The following is a 26,907-nucleotide window of genomic DNA, read 5'->3' as shown; positions in this document are numbered from 1 at the left end:
CACAGTCGCTAACTGTCTGTTTGCTCACCACTTGCTGTAGGAGGGAGATGTCGTGGAGGAGGTTGAGATGATGGTGGAGAGCCTCCTGGATGTGCTTTTACAAACTCTGCTTACAATCATGAGTAAATCGCAGTCTCAGGAGGCGGTAAGAGGGCAGCGTTGCCCGCAGTGCACAGCAGAAATCACTGTTAGTAACTAACAATCAGTTTCTATTTCCTGCTTCTCTAACCTTTGGTTCAGTCCCTCACCACCACCTGCACCTCATTATCATTCTCTCTGCTGCATGAATGCCCAGGGTTTTGTTTCTTTGCCTTATGAACCGCCGATCCAGTCCTTCCTCTGTGCAGTAGTGAGGCCTGCAGGAAGCCTTGGGGCCTGGGAAGCTATTGTGGATTTCCAGTTTATTTCCTTGGATTGTCTTTTAGAATTTGAGGCACATGCTGACTAGGTAGCCACCTAGGGCTCCCCCTCTAAAGAGGAATCACTGATGGCTGTGTGAGCATCAGGCTCTGATTCCAAAGGCTGAGAATACAAGAATTACCAGTGGACAAGTCCCTTCACTTAACGGCCTGCAGAGCTTCTCTTCAGTTCCGCTGATTACTTTGTGCAAATGAAATGCAGCAGACTTTTGAAAAAGAAATTAATTGATCCTAAGTCAAGTGAGCTGTTGAGCTGGGTAGGAGAAGACAGAAAAGCCACTTCTTTGTATAGACTKCCAGCATAAGCCAAGGGGGAAGAGGTTTTTTCCTTGGCATGCAGTGGGAAAGGAGAAACAGGATAGAATTGCTGTTCAACCTTTTTCCTTTCCTGAATTTGTTGCCCTTTCTATTCTAGCCTAGTCTACTTTTGCTTGACTGAATCTCTAATGCAGCTTTTGCACCATGTATGACGTTAAGCTGTTGTTCAGAACATCCTTTTTGCTAGACTTACTTCCTTATCAGATGGCTGAACCTCAGAGATATTGTGGGGGGAGATGTATGCTAAGGTACCCTTCTCACACAGGTGAAAAGGTTATTTCTTTCCACATGTTGGCTCTAATAAAATAACTAACACATGGTAGAATTCTAATAAAGAACAAGGCAGTTARTAGTTTTCACATGTATCCTTTGATATAAAACAAGAAAGGTGTTAGTTTGCAAATGTCCAGTAACATCTCAACTTCCTTTTGCTCCTATGATTTCACTCAGTGTTATTTATCTCATGCCACCTCACGTATAAGAGCGCACACTTTTTTCCTAATGGAGATGAACACTGTAAAGTTCATTGGAATAACATATGCCGAGGCTTCTGGGTAGTTGCTTGAGCCAATTTAAAACAAAAATAAAATGGAAAGGTGAGTCCCAAGTATAAAATCCTCTCATAAACGTTCCTGATGTATTCATATTTCACAGCACTGTGATATGTGGAACCTTATTAGATGTTGCTTAGAAGGTRGATTGTATATTTTCCAAATTAACTTCTCATTGCCGCAGAAGAAGTAGCGTTGTGCCAGGGACTGGCAGTCAAAAGACTTATTCCTGACCGTTTGCCACTGCCTTGCTCGTTATCTTGGACAGATTGCTTAACTTCTCTGTGCTTTACTTTCAGATGTGTAAAATGGGGGAGCTCACCTTTGGAAAGCACTTTGGGATACTGTGGTAACTGGCTAGGGTGCATCTACATTGCAGGCCAAAAATGAAATTGTAGCTTGGGTAGGCTTACCCAAACTATATTTGGAATATTGTACTGCAATACTGTTAGCATTATAGCTATGACAGCGCGTAATTCACTGTGCACCAATAAGTAAAATATTAACAAGATTCCAGATGCCTTGTGTAGCCTGTGCTCATCTCATRCTGCCATAGATATTCTGTTTTCAGTATCTGAGCTAATTAGTTTAGATCATTCCAGGTATGTCTGCATAAGCTGCAGTCACACCTTTTTTAGACATAGTATACTGTGTATAAAGTGAGAATGTGGTTAACAAAAACTGCATGCTTGGAGGGAGAGTCATTAGTGTCTGTATTCATCATTTTAAATGATTTTTGTTTAGATGACAGCATTTGTTAAAAGACCTGTTAAAATGGCATCTGTGGAAGAGCTTCTGAGAGATGTATTCCTATACTTACAATAGTTAAAGAACTGTTAACATGCAGTATTTTTAATCTCTGTGCATGTCARCTTTCCTCTCATAGGCATTGGGGCCATTTCAGACCCCTCCCTTTATACCTTACCCCAGGTTGATTTTTATATTTATGAATCTTCAGATTGCCTGAACTAAAGAATTTCTCATTTGGCCAACAGGGAGAGTATGTGTCCTGTCTTTTATCATTGCTTCGTCAGATGTCAGACACACATTTCCAACACTTACTGGACAATTTCCAAAGCAAGGATGAACTAAAGGTAGAACAGAACATCGTGTTTGTACGATGATACTCTCAGAATGAGATAGCAGAGGGGAATCCCTTCTGCATTACTTTCTCTGCTAATCGTTCCCATTCTTCCCTGGTATACCCTGCTCATAGACCATCCTCTTCCCTCTATAATAATAGATGTTGTGTTATAAAGACACTTAGGACCACAGCGCACTGAATAATCTCGGTAAAGAAGAGCAAATAAAATTCCAAGAGAGATGTTACTAGACATAAAAACATCTTATTGTACCTTATAGAACACAGTCCGAGGAACAGGGTTTTTAATCCAGTACGTGTAGAGTCAGTTGCCCTATAGCACATTGCTAAACATTAAGTGTGCATTGGAGCTTACTTAGGAAGAGTGTTGAAGTTGATCTTATGCCAAAAGATAAGAATATTTTGRTATCATGTATTTGGTATCCTTTTTTGGAATGCAGAAGTCTCTAGCAGATGAATCTTTCTTGGGAAAGTAGCAACCTTACTACTCCACTTGCTGCACCCTTCCCAAATTTGTAAACAGCAACTTAAATCATCGCTATTCCTGAACAGAAGATGGTTGGTGAGGTGTGCAGACCTCTCTGGTGGCTCTTGTGCATCTCAAAACAGCAGAAACYAACTTTTAATCTCAACTTCAATAGGAAAGAGGAGTATCTCAGATAGCAGTCTGTTTAAGAGGCAGAATAACTTCATAAGTAAAGACAGGATTTTATACAGAATGTTATTAATTATCATGACAGTCAATAAAATAGGGACAATATGAAGAATAGCAGGAACTTCCACTACCTTAACAAGTGAGCTGGAGAAACAGTGAGAAGTGCTTTCTGAAGAGGCTTTCAGCTTCTAGATATTTTATATGCACCTGGAGAAGCTGAATAAATCAGAGGATAAATTTGGGATAATAGAATTCTTACCTCTAGGTTGCAGGATTGAATGAAGCTCAGGCTGATAAGAATCTGAGATTACTACCTTCAGATAACTTTTGAATTGCTCATAGGAAGATAATTTGGTAAATTAATACATATTAATACTCATTAGACATCAAATCTAAACGATAGTTTTTATGTCAGACAAATCAAAACATTTATGATTAAATTGAAATTTTTCCCTATAATCATGATAACAAATAGTGTTTAATCCCTGACAGTCTAAAGCATATATTCAGGCATACCACGGAAGTTCAGGGTTTTGCCTCCAACTTTTTTTTCCCTGCTATCAATTGATCTAATAATATATATTACGTTTTCCTTCAAATGTTTTCARTACTTCTTGTTGGATAGGAGGGCATTATTTGCACTTATCACTGCTACATCTAGGTCAAAATGAGGCCAAAAAGCAACTAATTCACACTCAAAAAAAAAAAGTAATTCAGGGAGCCAGGATTTCATTTGCAGGAGTTTCTGATTCTCTACTAGCTGTTCATCTCCCCCCACCCTCATCAGAATTAAGGCACAATGGCATTTAAAAATGGCTTTTTGAAGAAAACTCGCCCTGCCACACTCTGTGCTATATGAATTTTGTGCAGAAGAACAAAACAACAAAATCATGTTCTGCAAGACCAACAACTTGGCACCTTTCATCTTCCCTGTATTCTTCTTCTTTATAGACGTACAGGTACACATAGACAAAAATCAGAAATGTCTTCAGGTTTGGGGAATTTTTTGGAAAGCAAACATCCAGTTGAATGTGTTTAAGAGGTGCTTTCTGTTGTATATTGCCATAAATGGGGTTTTATGTTGCCATCTTAAAAAGCATATGTAGGAGTTTTATAGTGTTTGGGTGTGTTTTTGTTTTGTTTTGTCAAATTTGCAATGGAAGTGCAAAGAAATTTTGACAGATGGCTCATTATTATTATCAACCAAATAAATAATGATGAGTGCAGTGTATTTGAAAATAGCTGGGAATTAACACCAGAACTCTGGATGATACTATGGGAAATCATATGGAATTAAGCACATAGGGAAGTTTTTCATCTCACTATAAATGTAAACATTAAAAGACAGCAGCAACCAATTCAGTACATATTAGATGCCAACAAAATGAATAGAACCGTATCCCAATGTATGTCGTGTTCATGTTTTCTGGTGAATGGCCTAGTGATAGAAAGATCAAGGGGAACACGCTTAGTTTGTCATGCTTGCAACTAAGAAAATACGTTAATCTGCAACTGCTGCTGATGTTTTTTCTTTTGTTTCTGTGTGACAGGAGTTCCTGCTGAAGATTTTCTGTGTATTTCGGAACCTGATGAAAATGAGTGTCTTCCCTCGGGACTGGATGGTGATGAGGTTGCTCACCAGCAAGTAAGTAAAGAAGCAGGTCTAAATTGTTGACATTCTCTACGGGAATCGTTTCTCAAAAGCTGGGCCCTTAAAACCCATGATGCAGGGTGTTTCGTTGGACTGAGGTGCGGTGATCAAGACAGGAACTCTGGAGCACTCTCCCTGCCTTTCTTTCTGTATTTATTCTGCATTTATTTTTACACTCTGGCCCAAATTGGGACTTCTGTTGTCTGTTTATTTCTTGTCCTCTGCCAAGCACRTAGAGGTATCTAAGAGTTAAATGTTTAAAATCAGAGCTGAAGTAGCTGCCCTGAGGCTCGGAGGGGCATGGCAGCTGTCATAACACATGGCAGGGACACGTACCCACACCAAGTGGTATTAGCAGGCAGGCATCTYGGCTCCCTTTCTCAGTACGCTACTGCTTGAAACCTCCGTCCCCTCCCATGAACAGCAGTCCTTAACCCAGATAGGAGGAGGGCCCGGTTATGTTAAAAAGGAGGAGCAGGACCCCAGCAATGACCCTAAGTGCGTTCCCTACGGAGTCAATTCTCAATTGTCATTTGCAATTTTAATGTTTTGTTTTGTTTTCTTGCTCTTGCGATGTTAAGGACTGTTGTTTGGAAAGGTAGCGGCRTGGTGAGCGCCTGGAGGCTGGCATTATTTACCAGCTTCTTGTTTCATTAGCTAAACTAGCTATAGGATTCCTACTGACTAGCTGAGAACTGTTGGAGTCCTTATTGCAAGAAGACACCTTGGACCCCTTCCCARAGGTTGACTGGTCGGCTGCTGAGTTGCATGCTCTGTGGGTTCACAGTGCTAATGAAAAGTGAAAGAAGTGGATTTCCATATTTCAGATTAGATGAAGTTCTGTAAGAAAAGAAAAAATATATATAAAAGAGTAGTTACTTCAGACGTTATAATTTACCTAGTTCTCTTTGGCAATGTCAGAGGCAGGTTCACATATCAGTGTAGCTGAAAGTATTGCTTCGATGTGAAGCAGAGATGTGCTCTATTTCTTTTTATACTATTGTCGCCTTCCCTAAGTACTGTTTATTAATTCCTGAATTTATCACAGAGCTAGATTTCCTTTCATTAAGCTGTATTTAGCCACCTATAAAAAAAAAACAGTGAATCTGGAATTGACAGAATATTCACAAATGCATTCAGCTGGAGTGCATGCTAGATAAAGGACCATTGTTAGCCAAGAACTAAAATAGCTCAAGTCTTTTGAGTTGTGCTTTGGAAAAAAATCTTTTTGCTTAAAATAGGAGAAAGATGGATGTGTTCTTTCATTTCACTGTAGGTGATACTGCCTGGCCATGCAAAAAACAGACAGGATTTAAAAGATCCTATATAAATTCTAAAACCTACAATAGTGATGAAAGTTCTTAATTTTGTATCACTTGGTACAAAGTATTTATATAGRTAAATAAAAGATAGGTGAAAGATARCTTTTACATGATTTTAGCGGTGATTACCTGAAGAAAAAATACCTGTGTCTGTAYGTATAGTAAAATAAGCACTGCTGTTCAGAACCGTAAACCACTTTCATATGATTTATACTCCGGATTCAAATGTTCTTTTTTTCTTTCCCCTTTTCTGTTTTTGACTGCAGTATCATAGTTACAACAGTTCAGTACCTGTCTTCTGCACTGCACAAGAATTTCACGGAAACAGACTTTGATTTTAAAGTAAGGATTGATACTGAGAAAATGTCATAACACTTTTAAACTAGCATTAACAATGGAACAGGAGCTACTCTCCACGTTAGCTGATTATATTTGCAGCATTATTTGATTATCTGTGAGGACGATGACCTACCTGATAACAGACAGGGATCCAAATCTGCTGTGGGTTAAGGGAAGCAGAACATGTACACTGTGAGCTCAACTCAAGAAAACGGAGTCCCGTGTAAAGGAAACGATCTTCATGAGCAGTGCAGCTAATGAAGCCTACTGTCCTACAAATTCATCTCTAATAAAATGTAAAGTCAAGCAGTGCTTTTCCTGAAGTCAGGGATTTCAGGATCTCCCTCTCCCAGATTCTCTGGTGTGTGAGGTTAAGCGCTGGGTACATCCTTTGCTCTTGCTTAGTCATTAAGAGAGTCTTTCTTCCTGGCTGTTTTCTTAAAACCTGGACATAGTATGTTAGAGAGTGTTTTCCCTAGTTCCGATCTAGTTGAAAGTGGCCACCAAGTCCTGTGTTGCTAAGGAAAAGCAGCCAGACCTGTGCATTTGCACATGCACAAACACACAGCATGATTGCAGAAGCCTCGTTTCAGTAGGAAACCAGACTATTATAAGGCTGTCATTCATGACATAAGGTAATCCCTGATTTTTTGAGGCTTTTAGCCTAGAAAAAGAGAACAATTTCAACTTTGCAGATGTCACTAAGTTTATTCGTTTTTGAACTTTGGTGCTAAGGGGGAAGCCTAGTGTTAATACATTCCTGGGGCTTCTAATTTTAGTTGCTACCAGGCTGTAAATAGTCCCTTGGTCTCTGTAAGAGTTTAGTATCTTAAGAGTTAACATACATGTTCATTAAGTTATGTCTTGATTATAAGAAGGAGCAATCTCATTCTATTTTAAAGGAACATATGTTTTCCTACACTTGTTTAAAACATGCTCCTTGCAATGTAATGTTATAAAACTTCTTTCCTGTGTTGTAGGTGTGGAACTCCTATTTCAGTTTGGCCGTTCTGTTCATCAACCAGCCAAGTCTCCAACTAGAAAATGCCACACCAGCRAAGAGAAAGAAGATTCTAGATAAGTAAGAACATGTTTTGTTGGCTTCCTAGCCTTTTCTGCTACCTCAGAAATAAGACATCTTTTTCTACAGCAAATCCCTGTGATTTATTATGGGACTTGGGATGTGGAAATGCCCGGAAAATGAATAAATAGAGATCTTAATATAGTGTTCAGTGATTAATCAAGTCCTTTGATATTCTTATATTTACTTTAATGTGAATTTAAATTTTCTTAGCATCCATTGGTTTTGTTCCATTAAGCAGTTGGCTGTCTCCTTTCTTTCAGATATGGTGATATGAGAGTGATGATGGCATATGAGCTCTTCAGCATGTGGCAGAACCTGGGTATGTCTGTCTTCTCTGTCCCAACAACCAAAGCCAAAATAACCCTAGGTTTAGGCGATTTAAGCAATCAAAGTTTTAAACAAATACCACAATGCAGATGATAAAATCTAGTATGTGGTTTATGCTGTGCTATCACAGTAGTAGAAAAAAGCTCTAGTATTGTATCATTACTGATATAAGAGCTCTTGGGGAGTGATGTTGTGAGTTCTTTAAAAATAAAATAACCAATTTCTGCTTTTCTTGATGCAGCCATTTTCAGATACTGCTTAACTCAGTACTTTTTAAACAAAAATATTTCAGAACTTAACATTTTTAGTAAAACACTATCTCAATATTGTCATTTTACAAATTAGTTTGATTTATTTTCTAGAACACCACAGTGTAAGCATGCTGCAGAAGTGACTGTTAGCAAAATGCTTTGGGTTTCTGTAGCTGAGGAGCATTGCTATTTGGTCCTTAGTCAAGGTCGGTTATGAAACTGCAAATTTCATAGCAATAAGGATAAAGAATTCTGTAGTTCTTTAAAAATATAAATATGTTCTATTAAATACCAGTGTTGTCCTTAGCCCTTTCAACATCCTTTTCTTCCTAAATTAGAGGGTATCTCTGGGCTTTTTTTTCTCCCCAGTTAGTATGTTTAGTATATTTTAGGTGATTTTTAACAGTTTGAATTTGTTTACAAATAAAATGCACTCTCAATTTTTGCTAAAGGCTTTCACAGCCTTGCTTTGCAAGGGATTTTGTAAAGCAAATATTGTTGTTTTAGTCTTTTAGGAAAAGAATGTGTTTCCTTCTATAATGCTTGTGCATATTACTTTGTATATGGCATCACTGTAGAGGTTTATCTTTCTCTCAGCAATGGCTGACAGATAACTAAGGTTTTTATTTAATTACAGTTGCTTTGTGTTGTACAGGTGAGCATAAGATTCACTTTATTCCGGGAATGATTGGCCCCTTTCTTGGTGTTACACTTGTCCCACAACCAGAAGTCCGGAACATCATGATCCCTATCTTCCATGACATGATGGACTGGGAACAGAGAAAGAATGGCAACTTCAAGCAGGTGAAATAGCTTCCCGTGCGCTTGCAGTGTTTGCTTTCTTTCATTCTGTCCATCTGCAATACCCAGCTGAAAGCAAGGAATTTGCTTCTGTTGGTTTGGTTCTGGTGGTGAGGGAGGTGTTGTCATGCAGATCGAATAGAAATAAAAAATTTAAAGTGTTGTTCACAAATCTATTATGAGAGAAAAGGGATTCATAAGTGCTGGGCTCTCACTTCTGCCGTTGGTTTCCCTTAGATTCTTAGTCAGCCATTAAAGGGGTCAGACTGGAACCCCAAAATAGACTCTAGATTTAGCCAGTTCTGGTGAAAACACTGGCCTTTGCTTCTGTCTTYCGATTCTAATTGGTAAAATGGCATTATATAATTAATAAATAATTATAGCAGGCTTTGACATGGACTCTGTAGCTGTACACACATAGAGAGTGTGTAGCAGCTCTCCTAGAACTGATTACCCCCAAGAACAATTCTCTGGCCTCCTCCTGCCACGAGGCAGGATTGCAGAACAGGCACAGGAGCCTTCATCATTCAGTTGTCAAGTCATGCTCAGAGACTTGCTTAAATTTTCCACTGTAAAATGGAACCTAAAAGTACAAAGTACAAACAGGGAAGTGCAAGTCTGAGGTGGATCCTCAGATGTTGGTGCTTCATTGTCATCGCCTTTGGGGCAATACTGGGGGTAAATACCTGCAGGCAAGCGTGCTGAAAAAGCAAATCCTRCAGTGAAATTAAAAAATAATGAATTGTTGGACCTTATATTTAAATGACAGTAATTCTTGTGATTATTTATTATCCACAAACCCATTAAAATGCCAAATCTAGTCTATTATTCCAAGACAATTAACAGACCTTTTCTGTAACCCAACCTATCAAAGGTTGTGTGGAAGAGTATTACCAGAAACTTGGGGGGGTTTTTTCTCTTCTGCTCCCTCAATTATTACTGTTCCTGCTACAATAGCATTTACTCCTGACCCTCTTTTTGTTTTAAGTGCTATGTAAGCATAGCAATGGAACAGTCCCTGCTCTAGCACTTACAGTTTTAAGTACCTACAACCGTCTCACAGTTTCTGGATCTGTTCATTCTTTCTGTATCAAAGATGAACTCTTCATTATCTTTATTTAATTTTTATGCTCACTGGTGTGAGCTGAAAAATCTTTCTTAAATTACCCATCAAGCTAATTTTCACACTGTTTTATTGAGGCACATATTGTAACTTTTTAGGATCAAAGAAAGAATAATCTGTCTTAGTGAGAATGAAATATATAGTTAAATAGCCCAAGATCTATTAAACCTTATGCTTCGGGCACAAGCAGCTGGAACCGGGAAGTTATTTGTTGTCCATTATAATACTAGACAGCTGGACAAGTGCATTATGGATTTTTGTCAGTCATTATAGATCTCAAGCAAAGAGAGGGTATTCGAGGAGCTGAATCAGTCATCTGTTTCAGTATTGCAATAGTCTATATTTCTGCTATGTTCTCTGTCCTAAGGCAGTTGCAGAGTTTGTTGTAAGCCTTGTCAGAGTATTACACTCTGCTTTGAATGCCAAAATGTTTGCTGTGCAACAGTGCAGTATAAAAAAAAAAAATCATAATACAGAATTCAGTCCAGCAAAGGTTAAAGACTTTGGTTTGTTTTTTTAATTTTGAAGTTCTGTTGGCTTTTTGAATACTAAATTGGTTGTTAGAACATATAAAAATGCTAGAAATGCATTTTCAAGCTTGTTTGGTTTTTTGTTTTCTTCAATAGTTCATGTTTTAACAAGGTCGTTTTTTCAGTGATAATGGATAACAGTGCAGTCTGATTCATGGACCAAATCAGGTTTCTGTTTAATGATTTTGGTAAAAAGATCCTCAATTCCATTTGTATATCACTGGCTGATTTTCTTTTACTTCTCATCTTTACTTCCTTTGCAATGTGGCAGCTGAAGAACACAGAGAAACTCAAACTACGCTTGTCCTTAAATAAAAACAAACTGTATTTCTACAAACCATTTCAACCTTTAGGAACCTCTCTTGTCATTAGTATTGAAAGTAAGTTTTCTACAAGACTTCAAAACTACAGGAAAAATTTCTGACTATTAGATACCTTGATTTCYGCACTTGAGAATATCTGATACCAAGCTTGATAATAGGATATATTAGGTTGAAAAAAAGAGAGTACATATTGATGACCTATGTGAGGGAAGAGAAACATCATGATACTGTTCTGACAATTGTGAAAAGAAAATGCATCATGTAATCATAAAGAGGCTTGATAAAACTGAGTTTAATGAGCAGATAATCTTCCAGTTTGATATAATGGTGCCTGGATCACTGGAAATAGTGATCCACCACCAGAACCACCATACCACCAGAACCACACTACCACCAGAACCGTCATAGCAGACCAGTGGCGGTCATGCCATGAATTAGCTTCTCTGCATAGATATATTTTGTTTGTGGTACAGGATACAGTATATCTGATATATTTGTTCACAACAAATCTGAGTGATTTGTTTAGAAAAAGAGAATAAACATCAGAAATTCCCATGAAGCAGAAGTAGCGTCTCCCTTGGGATGTTCATTTAGTCTCCTGATGAGCAAAAGCGTTTGGAAGTCGTGTGTCCTAATATAAATAGCTCRTCTGTAACCAATCGCTTCTTCACCCAGGTGGAAGCGGAGTTGATCGATAAGCTGGACAGCCTGGTATCGGAAGGCAAAGGTGATGAGAACTACAGGGAACTCTTCAGCCTGCTGTAAGCCATGCTGGTTTCTATTTGCTCCACCTTGTGCAGGGTCRTTGGAATATTCCTAGTAGTGATCCAGGGAGAAATAACAGCCAGAGGGCTGATCTCCCTCAGAGAAAGYGGTAGAGGGCTTTCTGGCAGGTTTGCCTGACGTGGCYCTCACGTCTGCAACAGCAATGCATCACTCTGTAATTCTGAAAAAAATATAAGAACTAGGTTCTTTGTTTTTCCTGCTGTGAAATCTAATGCAAGGCTGCACAGGTAAGTCGTTGCCATCCTTCTGTCGAAAACTGATTTGCTAAAGAAGCTCGTACCTTGCTTCTCCCATGGCAATATATGAAATCCTTGCCTTCGGCTTGTTTGGAGAAACGGTATACTCACCAGCAAGCCAGGTCTTGCTGGAGCAAAAGATACTTTCCTAAACTTTTTTCTTCTTCCAGTTTTTAAAGGTCATGTTTTGAGTTGGCTCAACAGTTGCAAGTTGCTTCCTCCAGAGTCCATCACAACACTGTATTTCCACTCCCTTTCACACCAAAAATACAGTGCTCATGAGGGTAACATTAAGACTTAAAATCTGACCTTCTGCTTAGTTAGATTTGATTTCCAAGGGTCCTATAGGACTTGTTTTTAACTGCTCAGAGTCCAGCAAACTAAACCCTAAATCTTTTAATATTTCAGTGAGCCRTAAAGATCAGTAGCAGAATTTAAATCATATATTCCAGATGATTTTGTCAGGCCCCTATTAATATGCAGGCAATTCGAGGCAAAAACCTTTGTTTCAGTAGAACCAGTACTGGTATTTCTGAATTCACATTTGCACGTCCATTCATTTTCCAGAATAATAAGCCTGCCTGCCCATCCTGTAAGCCTACCTGCTTATCCTTAGAAAGCAGGTTTCCATTTGTGCACATTCGGTCTTGGGTAGTCTGGCACTTTATGTGTACAGGTAAAATAGTATATTTCAGGGGAAACAGAAGAAAATCTCTTTGTATTTTTTTTTTAACCTGGCAAGAGGGAATATTCTGTATCTTGAATGTATCCTGAAATGTTAAGAATGCCAGGACTGTAGCTTGTTGACTTATTTTTAGATGATAGTGACTATGTGTATTGCCAAGAAAGGCAACCTTGAACTGAAGTCCAGCAACCTTTTAGTTTATATTTCTTACTGCCCTTTCTTAGCACACCATGAGCTTTGAAGAAACAAATCCACAGAAAAGCAAAACTCATCAGCTCTTTTTCCAGAGTGCTGTGGAAATAAAGAGTTGACTGTAAATTCTGTCGTCCCACCTGTACTGCTGAAACGTGAATTGGGTCCCTTGTAAATTGGGGGATGACGGGAAATCGTTCCAGTATCAGACGCATCTGTCTAGTGTAGGACCAGTATGACACCTAACAGTATTTCATCTTCCCAGTATGAAGRGACATAGTGCTTTGACCAGAGATCCAACTTCAGGAAGCTAGCATGTAAACCTGCTTTCCTTTCCTGCCTTTTAAAATATGATTGTAACTCAGATTCTCCTGCTCTATTTCAGTGTTCGCCCTCTGGCCTTTTTTCGTTCTTTGCAATTGTCTCAATGAGATGTTGCCTACGTTGTCTAGTTTGCAGAGCAGAAAGAGATTGCATTTCTTTACTTGCAGTTTAAATAAACTGTGCTGCAAGGTTGCATGGCTGCTGATTAGAGGTCAAAATTTATCTGGGGGTGAGCGAAGGAGAGAAATTTGCTCTAGGAGGGTTTAGGCTCCAGTTGCATCTTCATACTGCTGTTAGCAGTATTAAAGCTACAGGTAATTATGTGGAAAACAACTGTTGCCATAAATGTTGCTCTTTTTTTTTTTTTTAATATATTTTAAATGGCAATGTGAGAGGATATTTTTTTTCTTTTCCTGCCAATTCTGTAATTTCCTTGTCTTTGCTTCCTGCTGCCTGGAGTAGAACCCAGCTCTTTGGGCCTTATCCCAGGTAAGACAATAATTGCGTGCATTTGTTCTACGAGGGAGAAACCAAGTTGTCTGCAGCTGCCTGCAGCTGCCTGCATGCACTCCGCCGTTTCCCCACAAGCCTCGTACACTCTTTCTTCCTCTCCAAACAGCTTGCTGGAGAAGATTGAGCAGGAAACGTGGCGGGAGACAGGAATCTCCTTCGTTACATCGGTTACTCGCCTCATGGAGCGTCTGCTTGACTACAGGTATCTGGCTACGACAGTAATACGTTCTGGGTACACGTATAAGTAATAGTTTGTAAAGCACTAGTACCAAATTTCTTTTCTTACAGAGAATGTTTTTATTGTTTATTATGCTTCCAGTTGGTTTCATAGTGGTCTGCAACTTCAGAGCCCTAATTCTCATTCTCATACGCTTACGCCTGATAAATATGAAGATAAAGTTGTTAATTCTTAGTTTTGTACCTTGGTTTATTGAGGTTGCAAGTTGATTAATTCCTTGTGGCTTTGGAATGATCACATCTTGATCAGCAAAATACATGCCAAATAGAAGAATGATTTTAAACGCCTTGCTGGACCAAGGCCTTTGAGTCATGTGCTGAATGTTTCATCTAGACATACAAGGTTGCAACTCTTCTCACCCAAGGATGTGTCTTTTCACACATCAGCTGGTGACTCAGGTTTGCAAGACTCCACTATGAATTAGGCCTTACTTGTTTGATTTAGACTGAAGCTTGCAGGACTATTGTGTCAATAAATTTGAGCTTTGATTCAGTTACAGGAAGATATTCTAACTTTGTATGTATAACTTAATATATTCAGATTGGTTTAGTGGAACAATAGAAAATTTGAAACTATATTGAACTCTTCCATATATTTCTATCTCTAGCCAATTGACAACAGTTTAAATAATAATTGTTTATTCTTGTGGTCCTCATTCTAGGTGAAAACCTATGGCCAGGCTGTGTTTCCTGCATTGCCAAATCTTTTTCTTTGCTTTTTAGTTTCCTCTTTTCCTCTTATTGTTACCAGTTTGATCAAATCTGCTTTTTTCCTGACCGCAGCTGCTGTACAACTACTAAGCAAGACCAGATATCTGAGTGTCGYGGTCCGCGGGAGTAGCGGGAAAGAATCAGACGCAGTCGCAGAATGCAGATTCAACTCCAACTTTATTCAGCAATTTGCCCATCTTATATATGTTTGTGCGGTCGTGGCATGCARGCACGTGGCGCCTCGGCCGCTTTGATTGGTTGGCTACTTTAAAGCACGCAGCAGTGGCTATAATATGATTGGCTACCTATGGGGAACTTGCTTCTTATCTTCAAGGTTGGCTACTCCTGCTGTCCGTGTAACTTCTTTATCTCTCTAGCCTGAACCGGCTCTGGGGCCCCCTTTTACTTATCTAAGTAAAAGTTCACAGCAAGTTCACAGCCTGAGGCCTAAGGSTTCAGCAAATTTAGCTACTAATGCTAAGCAAGTTATGCTAAGCAATTAATTCTAAACAGCTTCAGTTCAATATTCTCTAACAGTCCTCCCTTTGTTTTTATTAAGCATCCCTGCTAATATGTTAAGCAGAGTTCTCGAAGCCTTCCGAGGCGTACTATCACTCTCCATAATCTTATATACAATATGGTTGTAAGCAATAGGCATAACATGGTCAAACTTAACATAACTATTACTGGGTGCAACATCTCTTAACCGCAATCATCCTTTAGTGACCTTCCAAGCCTCCTTAGGCAACCTTTATAATTCTTCATATAGATTATTGTTCTGAAGCACAGCAAGGGCCCCAACATCTGAGACGCATTTAAAAGGAATACTACATGGGAACAGCTTCTTTAAAATCCCGTTTGCTATCAACACAAATTTGATATACATATATTCATTTTCATGCTTAATTCAGGAGCAGATAACAAATTTTCTTTGCAATTAATATGCAGCAGAATTTCCCTTTCACAGAGCAGAATAGAACAGGGAACAGCACCAGACTTTGGAAAGGCGCAGATCAAGTGTGTCCTGGCTATTGTGGTAGCTCTGCAAGTCACATAGAGAGCTATGAAAAGAAGAGCTCTGCTAATCAGGTTTGACATCTCTTGGAGTTCAGCCACCAGTTAGCTGACAAAAGTAGTTCTTGGGAAACTTTGCAGTATCTCTGCTTTAAGTGTTTTGTCTCTTTTTCACAAATGAGTGTAAGGGCTTTTTTTCCAGGTCAAGCTTAGTAATTTCTGAAGCCTTTAACTTTTGTACTGCTTAAATAGAAATAATTTCTAAAGTCTTCCAGAAACTTCAGGATAGGTTTTGTTTGGTTTAACTTATCTGTGTGAAAATCGATATTCTAGTCTAAACGAGTCAGGCTGTGTCTTTCAGGGTGCCTACACATCAGATAACTAAATTTATGAGACATAAATCTCGTGAATRGGAAATCACTGAATATTTACATCTGGATAAAAAATAGAGTTTTTCACTTTTATGGTAGGTCTTTAGTTCAAACGATTTTTGGCTGCAATCRCCTGATTTTTGTTCAGGGTCTTGTGAGAAATGAAGTAGCAGTCAGTTCAGGTACTTGTTCTCAAGTTTATACATGTAAGAACACACTCAATTTTGACAGTTCTCATCTCATCWTTTAGGCCATAATATATGCATTCTTCTAAGAGGAACTTTATAAAAATAAAGTATATCATTAACTTTTTTTGTGATCCAAGGAAGCTCTTGGGGGATAGGATAGCTTCAAATTTACTTTGAGTGGACTTTTTTGCAGATGTACGTTTCAAAGTTGCTCTACGTTTTTAGGGACTGTATGAAAGGAGATGAAACGGAGAACAAGAAGATTGGCTGCACTGTTAACCTTATGGTAAAGTCGCTTTCTTTATCTCTTTGTGATACCGTGCAATGTATTTGAAACTGGAATAGGAAAAGTTGGCATAGATATCTGCGTCAGGCAAGTAGAACTCCTGAATCCTAGCGTYTGGATGACAGAACGACATAGGTTGAAAGGATCTCTGGTACTTGGTCTGGTTGGAGGTCACTGGTCCAACCCTCTGCTCAAAGCATGGCCAGCTAGGTCAGGTTGCTCAGGGCTTTGTCCAGTTGAGTCGTGAGTATCTCCAAGGATGGAGATCCTGCAACCTTTCTGGCCCTCTGTTTCAGAGTTTGGCTATCCTCATTCTGAAAGAATACATGACATGATAAAATTAGTGGGTTAGATCAATGTGAATGTGAAAAGAATTTGTCCTTTTCTTTTACACTAATAGCATGTTCTCCTTTCAAGACCTTCATGCATATACAGATGCTGCTGATTATTTTGAATGAAGGAACAGAGTCTCAATGAGAATAACTTTATTTTTCTTCTACAGAACTTCTATAAGTCTGAAATTAATAAGGAAGAGATGTACATCCGCTATATTCACAAGCTGTGTGACATGCACTTACAGGCTGAGAACTATACAGGTTAGTAAGACTTCATGCGGGGGCTTTTTGGAATCCCGGTGAAAGCTTTTGACTTTCCCAACGTTACTCTCTTAACATCTGTTGAATTCTTTTGGAACAATGTTGTTTGGCTCAGTTATGGCAGTTGGAAAGATTCAAAGCTGTGGTCCAGCCCATTCCATCAGGGGAAAATACTGTATGTCTGTGCACACACAACCATACATATATTCCTTGCACCCAAAATTTTACATTAATCTGTTCTACAATGAAGGCTGATCCAAAAATCACAATAGTGCAATCAAAATTAGAGGAAGGTTAAAATCATGAAACACATGAAATTACTGTTGTATTATCATTTGCGAAAGTTCCCTGCATTGTAGTATTTGGGGCACACTTATAAAGTCTGTAGACTCTAATTCTGTGTTATCTCTGACAAAAACAGAGCCCCAAGTCAAGTTACACGTTTGATTATCTGACTGTGCATTTAAATCAAGTATTTAGTTTAAAATAAAAAAAAAATCAAAGATTTATACCTAAAAAACAGTTATGTGCACAGACTTGCATCCATATATTTATCCAAATTTAACCAGTGTTCAAATAAACAGAACACAGGCCCCATAAAGCCAAAAACATATCACTCCCTATACCCCTGGCATCACACTGCCCAGGAAAGGATGTCCTCAAAGGGGAGGGCCAGCACTGCTTCTTGCCCATCCCTGATTGCTGGAGCAGCTCGTGTAGGCTGTAGGCAGGAAAAGGGAAAGAAAAAGCAGTTGGGAAGTCTGTAGCCACACTGACACTCTTTCTGTTGCTCTTTTGTGCTACCATCTCCAAGCCCTGCCCCTTATGCCAGTTAGTTCCTAACTAGCTAACTAGTTAGTTAGCGCTGAACTTTCCACTAAAAATATGTGTTGAGAACTTCAACTTTTTCAAAAGACTAAAGTTAAGATTACTTGCACATGTGTATCTCTGCATCTCCTCTGTGGTACGTTGTTGATAATATAGCATACTTAATTTCTCAGATAAAACATCATATTTTTTAATAATTATTTTGCAACCTCAGAAGCACATTGCAAGTCTTCTGCTGCTGTATGACAGAGAGCACCCCAAAAGCACTTTATACAAAAAAAAAAAGTAGTTTATAGGAAACAGCTATCTGCTGCTATTTTAATTTACTGAATAATTTTATGGTAATCTAACAGTTCCAAATTTTCTTCTCAAATGGTAAATCAGAAATTCTAAACTTTTTAAGAAGCAGTGAGAATCATTTCACAAAGGAAAAGGAAAATCGCTTTGGAAATGAGATTGGAAACATCTGAGCAGAGTTTTGGGGTGCTCCCTGGGGTTATGATGCATCATTTACTTACAAATAAAATGTGAAATATTTTTTAAAATAACACTGTATAATACAACATACAGTTGCAAAAAGACTTCCCAGGGTRCGGACGTGGTGTTTGAATTCACACCACATTTTGAAGAGCCCACAACTTTTGGCTTTGTGTTTTGTCAGTTAGTAGTTTTGTGTTAATCTCCTATCGTTTGAGCCCTGTGAATTCTTATTGCTAATTAATTTTGGTGARGTGTAAGAAACAATGCACTTTGTGGGTAACCGACCTGGTGAAGAGCTTAATTTCTCTACCGTACCTCAAGGGAGAAGCACGCTGAAGAAATCAGTAGATTGATCCTTGACAGTTTTAGCCACRAATACTGTTAATCATTCTCTCTGTTCAAGAACTATTTATAAGAAAAAGAGAAAAGTGAAGAGAACTAYAGGATAATGTATCATAAAACCATTGCAATATAAGACACTGTTTTAAATTATATACATTTGTATAACCTCTGGGTTTTCAGAGGATATTGGAGGGGGAAAAGCACAAGTATTACTACTGTGCTTCCACCTCGCAGACACCATTCCTCCCACGAACGGGAATTTGCTTGATGAAGCCAAGTGTATTTTAACATGTTAGCAGTATTTATCCATAGTCGTTTATTTGGTGTTCACCGGTTGCATTTCCAACAGAGGCCGCATTTACTTTGCTTTTGTACTGTGAGTTGCTTCAGTGGGAGGACAGACCTCTGAGAGAGTTCCTGCATTATCCGTCTCAGTCAGAGTGGCAACGTAAGGAAGGTCTGTGCCGTAAGATTATCCATTACTTCAACAAAGGGAAGGTATGCCAACTTCTTCTCTCTTCCAGCAGCTTCCTTCCCTTTTCCTGATTTACTTGGGCTCGCAAGCCCATCATCTCAGTTCGGTAGTCTGGACGTGAATTTAGATCAAAAGGTTTTATAGTGTGACAAATTGCCTCTTAGTTCTGTGGACGGAAAAACAGATGAGCAAATGGATAAAGGTTATGCCTAAAATTTGGAAGTGGTGTACCTAGGCCAACAGGGAAAAGGCCAGAACCTTTTTAAACCAAACTTTGGGTCACCTGGCGTGGCAGAGGGCTCTGTGAATGCCAGTTCCTCGATTTCTAAAAAATAATTTGTGTTTTTAGTGGACTATGCAAATCGTTGTKTTATGTCTCACTTAAAGACTAGTTTTGTTTCTAACCTCCAGAAGTAAATGGCAGTTGTCAGTGCACTCTRTGAATGTTATCTATTGAAAGAGATTTAAGCCTTTTCAATGTCGCTGTTAGTGACTTTCACTTAAAGTACAATTCCATCCATTGCCCAAGAACAAAAATCAATACGTTTCAAGCTTCACACATTCAATATTTTTTCCTACAGTAAATAATGCTTTAAGTTGCTGTAAAGATGTAGGTATTGTAGTCCCTTATATCATGGTATTGTGAAAACATTTGAGAAGTGAATCTCACAATTGAGATCATCTGTCAAAATATTTTCAAATTTTTCCCTTCTATAGAAAAATTCCTACAACTCATATTCTTGGAAGATGACATCTGGATATGTGCCTCAGGGTTGATTTTTACCTGTGATGGCAATGACAGTGGCATTAAATACAAATGTGATTTGATCCAGAGTATTGGGTTGACATTCCGGATAATTTCTTCCTAGCCCTGATAAAAGAAAGTTGCATTTGGCAGAAGTATTCTCTACAAAACCTGCAAAAAGAAGTCACTTTCCTGTTGTTTGTAAAGAGAGGTCTATTTCTGAGGAAGTAATTCATTATCAAGACTTTTTTTTTGCCCCAAAACTGTTCTGCTGTAATAATACTGCATGTGGTTCTTTTTTTACAGTTTCAGAAAATTTCAGGGTTTCCAGTCTGCATTTAAAAAAAAGCTAAATTACTGACTTGTGCAAATATTGCAGTGCAGTACTGTCTGACTAGACAAAGATCATATAAAGACTATGTAAATAAAATGAGCCTCTATTTCTGGCACAAATAGGCAAGCCATATAATCATTGCAGGTAAGAACTTGACTGATGTCATTTTGCTATAAAACTCCTAACAGATTTTAGGAAAAAACGATGAGGTTTTTTTCCCACTGGACATTTTTGGAGTTACTTGACTGTGTGTTTTAATCCTCCTCTATTTTAAACAGTAGCTGAATAGCTAAATAATCCACTCGAGCAGTGTGTCACTCATTCTGGGGAAGTGGAAGGTTAACTGTTAGGTTAACTGAAGGTTAACTAAACTGTTACTTCTCTAGCTGCTTAGTTCGCCAGTTTGCTGATTCCTTAACTTGATACTTGGCTAATATCGTGCACTTAAAAGCAAAATAGTCACCTCCCCGGCATCAGGATGCGGGCATCCCCCGAATTGCGCCGGGAAGCACCAGAGCCTCAGCAGCCCAGCTGCTGGCGGATCTGCTTCAAAGGCYGTTTGGGTGAGCTGATGCATTTGTGCCTTCCAGCTCGGAAAGTTTGGTCTATGCCATCCCTATCGGTCGTCTCGGTCACCGGGCAAGGATCTATTTAATTCCAAAGAGTCTGGTCTTATCAGGTGTTAATAACCAGTTGCTTACAAAACTGCGAGGAAAGTGGACCTCCTCCTTTTTTGTCCTAGAGGATSTGCTCGTGCTGTAGCCTAACGGCGCTGCTCCCACAGACATCAGCCGTGTGTTAGACCCAAAGCCTGAGCAGGGGGCAAGCGAGCAGTCACAGCCAGGAGTTTTTAAATTCACAGATCAGTTACAATTTGTCTATTAAGACTTCAGGTTTCGAAGGAGCCTACMAGTGGAGCAATTCGAACCTGGTTAGTCCTGTTTCTGGACAGCAACAGATTGAGAATTGGGGAACTGTACAACCCTTTTCTGTCCAATTCACTGCTGGGGGTTTTGTTTGTTTGTTTGTTTTTTACTAAAAACTCTGGCAGCTCCCTTCACACTACCGCAGTGTATATTCTCTATAGTGTCTGCAAAGTGCTGCAGGAGACCCAAAGCGACATTTTCAATGCAGTTCATTCTTCGCTTGTGCTCTGTACCCAAAATTGGAAGTTATTTCTCTAGTGTACTCTTTGAATCATATTTGCAAAAGAAATCTGCACGTTAGGATGGGAGTAAATAAACGTTGCCATTCCTACATGTTCTGATTGCCTGTCTGTGCCTCTGCTGTGCAGTCAGTGGCTCTCAGCCAAGAGTTGCTGGTGCTGTAACAGAAAGCTGCAATAAATGTCATATGAACGTGCTTTTCAAGTGAAGGACATAATGTAGAACATGGAAAGAGATCACACATCAGCCAAAGGGAAAGCAGATAATGAGGAAAAGTAACAGTGGAGACCTTAGGAAATGATTTGAAGAGGGGGTAGAAGGGGGAATGATGCTTTAGAGAGAAGTGACACGTGTAGCACAGGGCACAGCATCTTTGCTGCCTGCACTGTGAAGGTGGTACTCATTAACAGCACAGATTTTAAAGAGGAGGATCCCAGCGATTCAGATATCCATGCATTCTCTCTGCTTTCCTTTCAAACCTTTTCAAACTCTCTTCTCTCTGTAAGAACGGTTGCCAATGTGCTGCATTTCGTCTGCCTCTGTATCTCACCTTGCGTCTCCAGCATATTCAGCTAGGTAGATGTTCTTTGTGTTGAAATCTAACTGAAAGAAAGAGAGAAAGCCTGAGTTAGGATGATGGGAATAATATCAGAGTCCATATGGAAGTGCTGGTGTAAATAAAGAGAAATAAGACGTGATTCCATATTGTTAATTTAATTCACATCAGAAGAGGAAGGAAGGATTGGAGGATGGAAGGATTACATCTTTAGGATCACCTCCAAGGAAGACAGCCAGCTCTTGTTTCTGTCCAGAAGAGAGATCAGAGAATTATGCAGGCTTTAGCCRCAGCATCCCTGTTGGAAATGAGACCATGCTTCTCTGCAGTGTGAGAAGAGCCCTTTATTCCTGGCCAGCTATTTTAGAATAGGTTTTTCTTCTTTCAGGTAAATATAAACTAGCTAAGCACTGACAGGCTATGTATTGGTACTGTAAAATACATTGAAAATGAAAAAAAAAAAGTGTTTAGATTGGCAAGTGTAAGCACTTAACTGCTTAATAGTGTTGATTACAAGTTAGTGTATCAACTTGTATGTCATGACAACCCACAGCAAAAATCCTGTTAATTTGAGATCATAAAAGCCTGAGTAACATTCTTGAGTAGTCAGATAAGTGGTCGTTGAAGTTATTTCCTATTGTACATATTGGGTTTATCTGAACAAATCTCAGACTTCCTGTTTTTCAAAACTACTRTTATTATCAGAATATCCAAAGAGATCCTGAAAGAACAAGTTCTTCTCTTTTCAACAAGTTCTCGTGTYGGTTTTTGTGATTAACAGAAGTTAAAGAAGTTTGGCATCGTTACTTTTGGCTTTTTAGTTCTTATATTTATCCTCTTTTTCAGAAGAGAAATTCTTAAACTTACTATGTTTTGGCTATTCAGAGAAAAACAAGCATTGCTGGCATTAAGTGTGAGAGAACAGACACTGTGTGAACGTGTGTGCATAGAGGCAAGTGTTGTAAAGTGCCTGATGCACTGAATCAAGTGTCGTTATAGAAGACCTGTGTCCGTACAAAGCCCTAATATTTTACAATATTACTATTAATTTTGTAAAAGCTTAGGGGGGCATTCTAATTCATGCATTAATTTTGTTTTCACTGTAACAGGGTCCCAGTTAAAACAACTAGCAAGTTAACCCRGTAATGCGTAGAAATGAATCCAGTAAAGGTCCAGCTGAGACCGTTGTGTTCTGGATCCTTTACGTAAACAGGGCAAGAAACAGTCCCTCCCCCAAAAAGGCTTCTGATCTGTACAGATAAAAGCAGAAGGGAGAGAAGATCTCAGTCCAAGCGTATTAGCTGAGTACCTCTTAGAAACTGGGAGAGGTTAGGAGGGAGTCTTTCTCCCAGTGTGGGTGTGCAGAAGCTCAGGCTCTGTCTTGCTTACCTCCAAAGGTGTTGAGTATTGTGTGCTAGAAAAGATTCATTGGATCAAAGCTGTAAATTGAATAAATTAGTTTTGCTTTCAGTTCTGAACACAGATATGTTGTCAGTCCAGTCATGCAGGTCAGTTCTGAGGATGGTTGTCCCTGCATTGGAGCGTTTCCCATTGCTTGGCAGTTTCTTCATTGCAGTAGGAAGCAACAGCCCTGGGAAGAGGAGCTGTTTGCCAGGGAGCTGAGCCCTGACCWGCTCAAGAGACTCTACTCCAGGGAGTTTCAGTGCAGAAAGCAAAGGAGATATTGGGGAGGTTAATAGGATGAAAATTTCTCGGCTATTTTGTCTTTCTCCAGAGAAGTTCCCAGTCTCATGAGGAGACTGTTGATAACAGCAGTATGAGTGTGTAATTTTAATGGAGACATGAATAAGGAATCAATCTGAAATTTAATGGAAAACGCTTCCTCACATTGTATTTTCACGTCTAATCCCTGGTGTCACATACCTACTGAATTCTGAAAATTACGTTTCCCTCRTGCTCTTAGCCAGGTTGGCTGTAAYGTTCTGAGTGCTGTGAGTGTGATTTGCTTTGGTTTTGCAGAGCTGGGAGTTCGGCATCCCGCTGTGCAGAGAACTGGCCGTACAATACGAAAGTCTCTATGACTATCAGAGCCTCAGCTGGATTCGGGTAAGTAGCAGCAGTTCCTCTCCTTGCAGACTCTCACGTGACTTTCCAGGGAATTTGGGTCTGGTGTCAGATAATTCTGAATTTCAAAAAATAAACGTCTTCCCGATACAGCTCCACGCATTTATGCTGACCCCTTTCATTGATTTCAATGACACTGTGGCTCACTGATGTAATTCCTAGGTTTGCTAGCAGTAAACTCCAGTGAGCATATGGACAACGCACACATAGGAGCTAGGCTAACTGTTGCAATTACATATATATATTTTATCATACGACTTTTCCTTTTTTTTATTTTCTTTTTTAAAAAAATGATCCATTGATATTTCATTTTAATTCTAAAAGAATCAAGGGCAGCTTGTACCTCAGCTGAAATGAGAGGAACAAGCAAGAAAAACACAACAGAGAAGACATATTTATGGCATTCTTGTCAATTGTACTGATCCTCTGGTAAAACCGAGGATGTGATCAAATCAAGGCAAAAATTGCAGCATCATTGCTTTAATCAAAAAAAAAAAAAAAAAAGTTTTGGCTGGTATTTAGAAGCTTTATAAATGTGAAAATAGTTCATCTGCTTTCATCCCCTGGGGTACAATGCATATGTCCAAATTTAGATATATGCTACAGAAATGCATACTTATACACAGTGGTTGAGATTCCCTTCAGAAATCAAGTTTATTCTCATCTGAAAATGGATGTGTAACTAGGTCTGATAAACTACATTTCTGAAGAACCTATTTCTTGAGACTGGCTGTAAGGAGAGTATGGATTGCCTCCTTGCTTGTGCGCGTGTACGTTGTAGACGTCTAAAATCAGGCAATGTGGAAATTCATCTTGGTGTACAGGAAATATATTTATAAAGTGATCGTGAATGATGAGCAAACAAGCTGATTAGAAAAGCTTAGTTCCGTAATGCATCAAGGTTATCCTAAAACATCCTTTTGTCCAAGATTAGCCATTCTTCCTGCCTCTTTTATTGTGTGGATTTAATCAACTGGAAGGCGAAGAGCGTCTTAGCTGATCAGTAGAACCAGTTCACCTCCTTCCTTGTGCTCACCTGTATGAGGCCTGTTTTCTATTCAAGTTCACTAAAACTGCATTGACCTGAATTAACTGAATTTCTCCCTGCTCCAAAGAGCTTGCTTTTTATGCCATTTGCATCATTCAGCCCATTCCTTTATTCTTCCTGCAATGATTTTGAGACCTCCTCCATTAAAAAAAAAAAAGTTAACGTGTGTGGGAATCGAGAACAAAATCTTGATGCAATGTTCTAAGTCAAAGCTGCTATTAGGGTCCCCTGCAGGGGAAGCAAAGACATCAAACTGATTCCTCTCTTTAAAAAGCTATCTTTTTGCAATGGTAAAATTCCTGTGAGTGTTTCAGCAGAGATTCAGCTTGCCAAGGGATCTTGAAATCCCACTCTTGCTATAAATGCTAGCGCTCTGCCGTAATGCTAATAATTGGAAGTAGAAAAAAAAAGTCCTTTTCCTTTTTGCAGAACCCTTTTTTGTGCCATGTTAAGCTTATTGGTACACAGAGCTGTAGAAGATCTAATTTTGTTTCCTCCTTTTTCATGCCCTTCAGCCCAATTAAAGCAAACATAATTGAACTGCTGGGATTTTTCAGAAAACAGTATAGATTTTGAGCTCCAGGGGAGAGAATATGGTTAGAAGAGGACACTGGGAGCAGCCAGGCAACACAGATCTTAATCTCAGCTTTGCCATTAATTCTGCAATGCAAAGAAAATGACATACAAGACCTGTTTAATTTAAAAGAAGATACTAGAGAAAAAAATTTCATACATCATCTCTCAAACTGTAAAATGGGTATGACGATATACCCCTTGCTGATACCCAGTCTGTTCCACCACGTAGACTGTTTAATTAATAATTTTAATCTTTAGAAAAATTCAGCCCTTTCATAAAAAGACTGTGAGTGCAAAAAAGTCATGTGAGATTTTAATGTGGGTTGAGATTCTGGTGTTTTAAGTTCAGTTTTAAGGGTCTGACAGCAGTTGTCTTTCTCCTCCACAGAAAATGGAAGCTACCTATTACGACAATATCATGGAACAGCAGCGCTTGGAACCTGAGTTTTTCCGAGTTGGTTTTTATGGTCGGAAATTCCCATTTTTCCTACGGGTAAGCCAGGCTTATATAAAAAGTGACAAAGTTACCAGGCTTGAATTAGCAGCTAAAGCTTTGGATTTTTGTGGGGGATGAGATATGACGTGACATCCGCTGTTCAGCTTTTTTTTTTTTTCTTTATTTAAATGAAATTAAATTAAGCTATTTTTGAGGTAAAGTTTTGCTTTGAAAAGAATAGTGATTAATATTGCAGCCTTTCTGTGCCTTTTCTTCAGCATTGCTTTCTGCCCTACAGCTTTTAGTATTTTGTGTTGTTTTGTAATGCTGAAGAACATTCGGCTCTAGTTGTATCCACACCAACTGCCTGGGACCTCTGACACTCATGTCTGGGTTTGCATGCAAGGATGCTCTAAACATATCGGCATGGAAAACCTTTAAAGCGCAGTGGTGAGCTGACTAAGCACTGTGCAGAACGGGAAGAATTGTTTGGGGCATCTCTTCTTTCTTGCTCCCTGGCAAGAAAGACCCAACCATCCTCCCCCCAAAAAAGGGAGCTTGTTGGATCTGCCCAAGCAGAACCAGCTTTCTGGCTGAAACGAAGGATGCAAAGTGTTGGGCATGTTCTTGGGAACAGGGATCAGAAGTTTGACTCATGCTTATGTGTATTTTTAACAATTGCACACAGACTCAGCACAAATTCCCTCTAGGTTAAGCAAAATGCTCTATTGCAGCAATGCTCACTCGTTACTTTACCCGTTTTCATCATCGCAAATTGTCATGCTCGGAAGTGTCTCACATGATAGGATGATCCAAATAGCAGACTGCTAACTCTTTTATGCTGTCTGCAAGCTAAAATTTCCTCTCTGTTCAACAACAAGCATATCAGCTTCTCTGTACA

The 26,907-nt window shown here is 39.1% G+C and overlaps 1 protein-coding gene across 1 annotated transcript in view; it reads left to right on the top strand.

Moving 5' to 3' along the window:
* Window positions 1-26,907, top strand: part of DOCK3 (dedicator of cytokinesis 3) — a 194,611-nt gene that overhangs the window by 141,202 nt on the left and 26,502 nt on the right. The window contains exons 27-41 of the mRNA XM_026055042.1: window positions 41-187; window positions 2,284-2,382; window positions 4,596-4,690; window positions 6,285-6,360; window positions 7,338-7,438; window positions 7,702-7,760; window positions 8,675-8,823; window positions 11,472-11,557; window positions 13,482-13,508; window positions 13,639-13,734; window positions 16,279-16,339; window positions 16,842-16,935; window positions 18,935-19,083; window positions 23,842-23,928; window positions 25,959-26,063. Of these exons, the coding sequence (XP_025910827.1) occupies window positions 41-187; window positions 2,284-2,382; window positions 4,596-4,690; window positions 6,285-6,360; window positions 7,338-7,438; window positions 7,702-7,760; window positions 8,675-8,823; window positions 11,472-11,557; window positions 13,482-13,508; window positions 13,639-13,734; window positions 16,279-16,339; window positions 16,842-16,935; window positions 18,935-19,083; window positions 23,842-23,928; window positions 25,959-26,063 (1,431 nt within the window). The remainder of the gene's footprint in view (window positions 1-40; window positions 188-2,283; window positions 2,383-4,595; window positions 4,691-6,284; window positions 6,361-7,337; window positions 7,439-7,701; window positions 7,761-8,674; window positions 8,824-11,471; window positions 11,558-13,481; window positions 13,509-13,638; window positions 13,735-16,278; window positions 16,340-16,841; window positions 16,936-18,934; window positions 19,084-23,841; window positions 23,929-25,958; window positions 26,064-26,907) is intronic.

The sequence above is a fragment of the Apteryx rowi genome, unplaced genomic scaffold (genome assembly GCF_003343035.1).
Source record: "Apteryx rowi isolate R43461 unplaced genomic scaffold, aptRow1 scaffold_98, whole genome shotgun sequence".
Taxonomy (NCBI): domain Eukaryota; kingdom Metazoa; phylum Chordata; class Aves; order Apterygiformes; family Apterygidae; genus Apteryx; species Apteryx rowi.
This window is presented reverse-complemented; position numbering and strand designations above follow the sequence as displayed.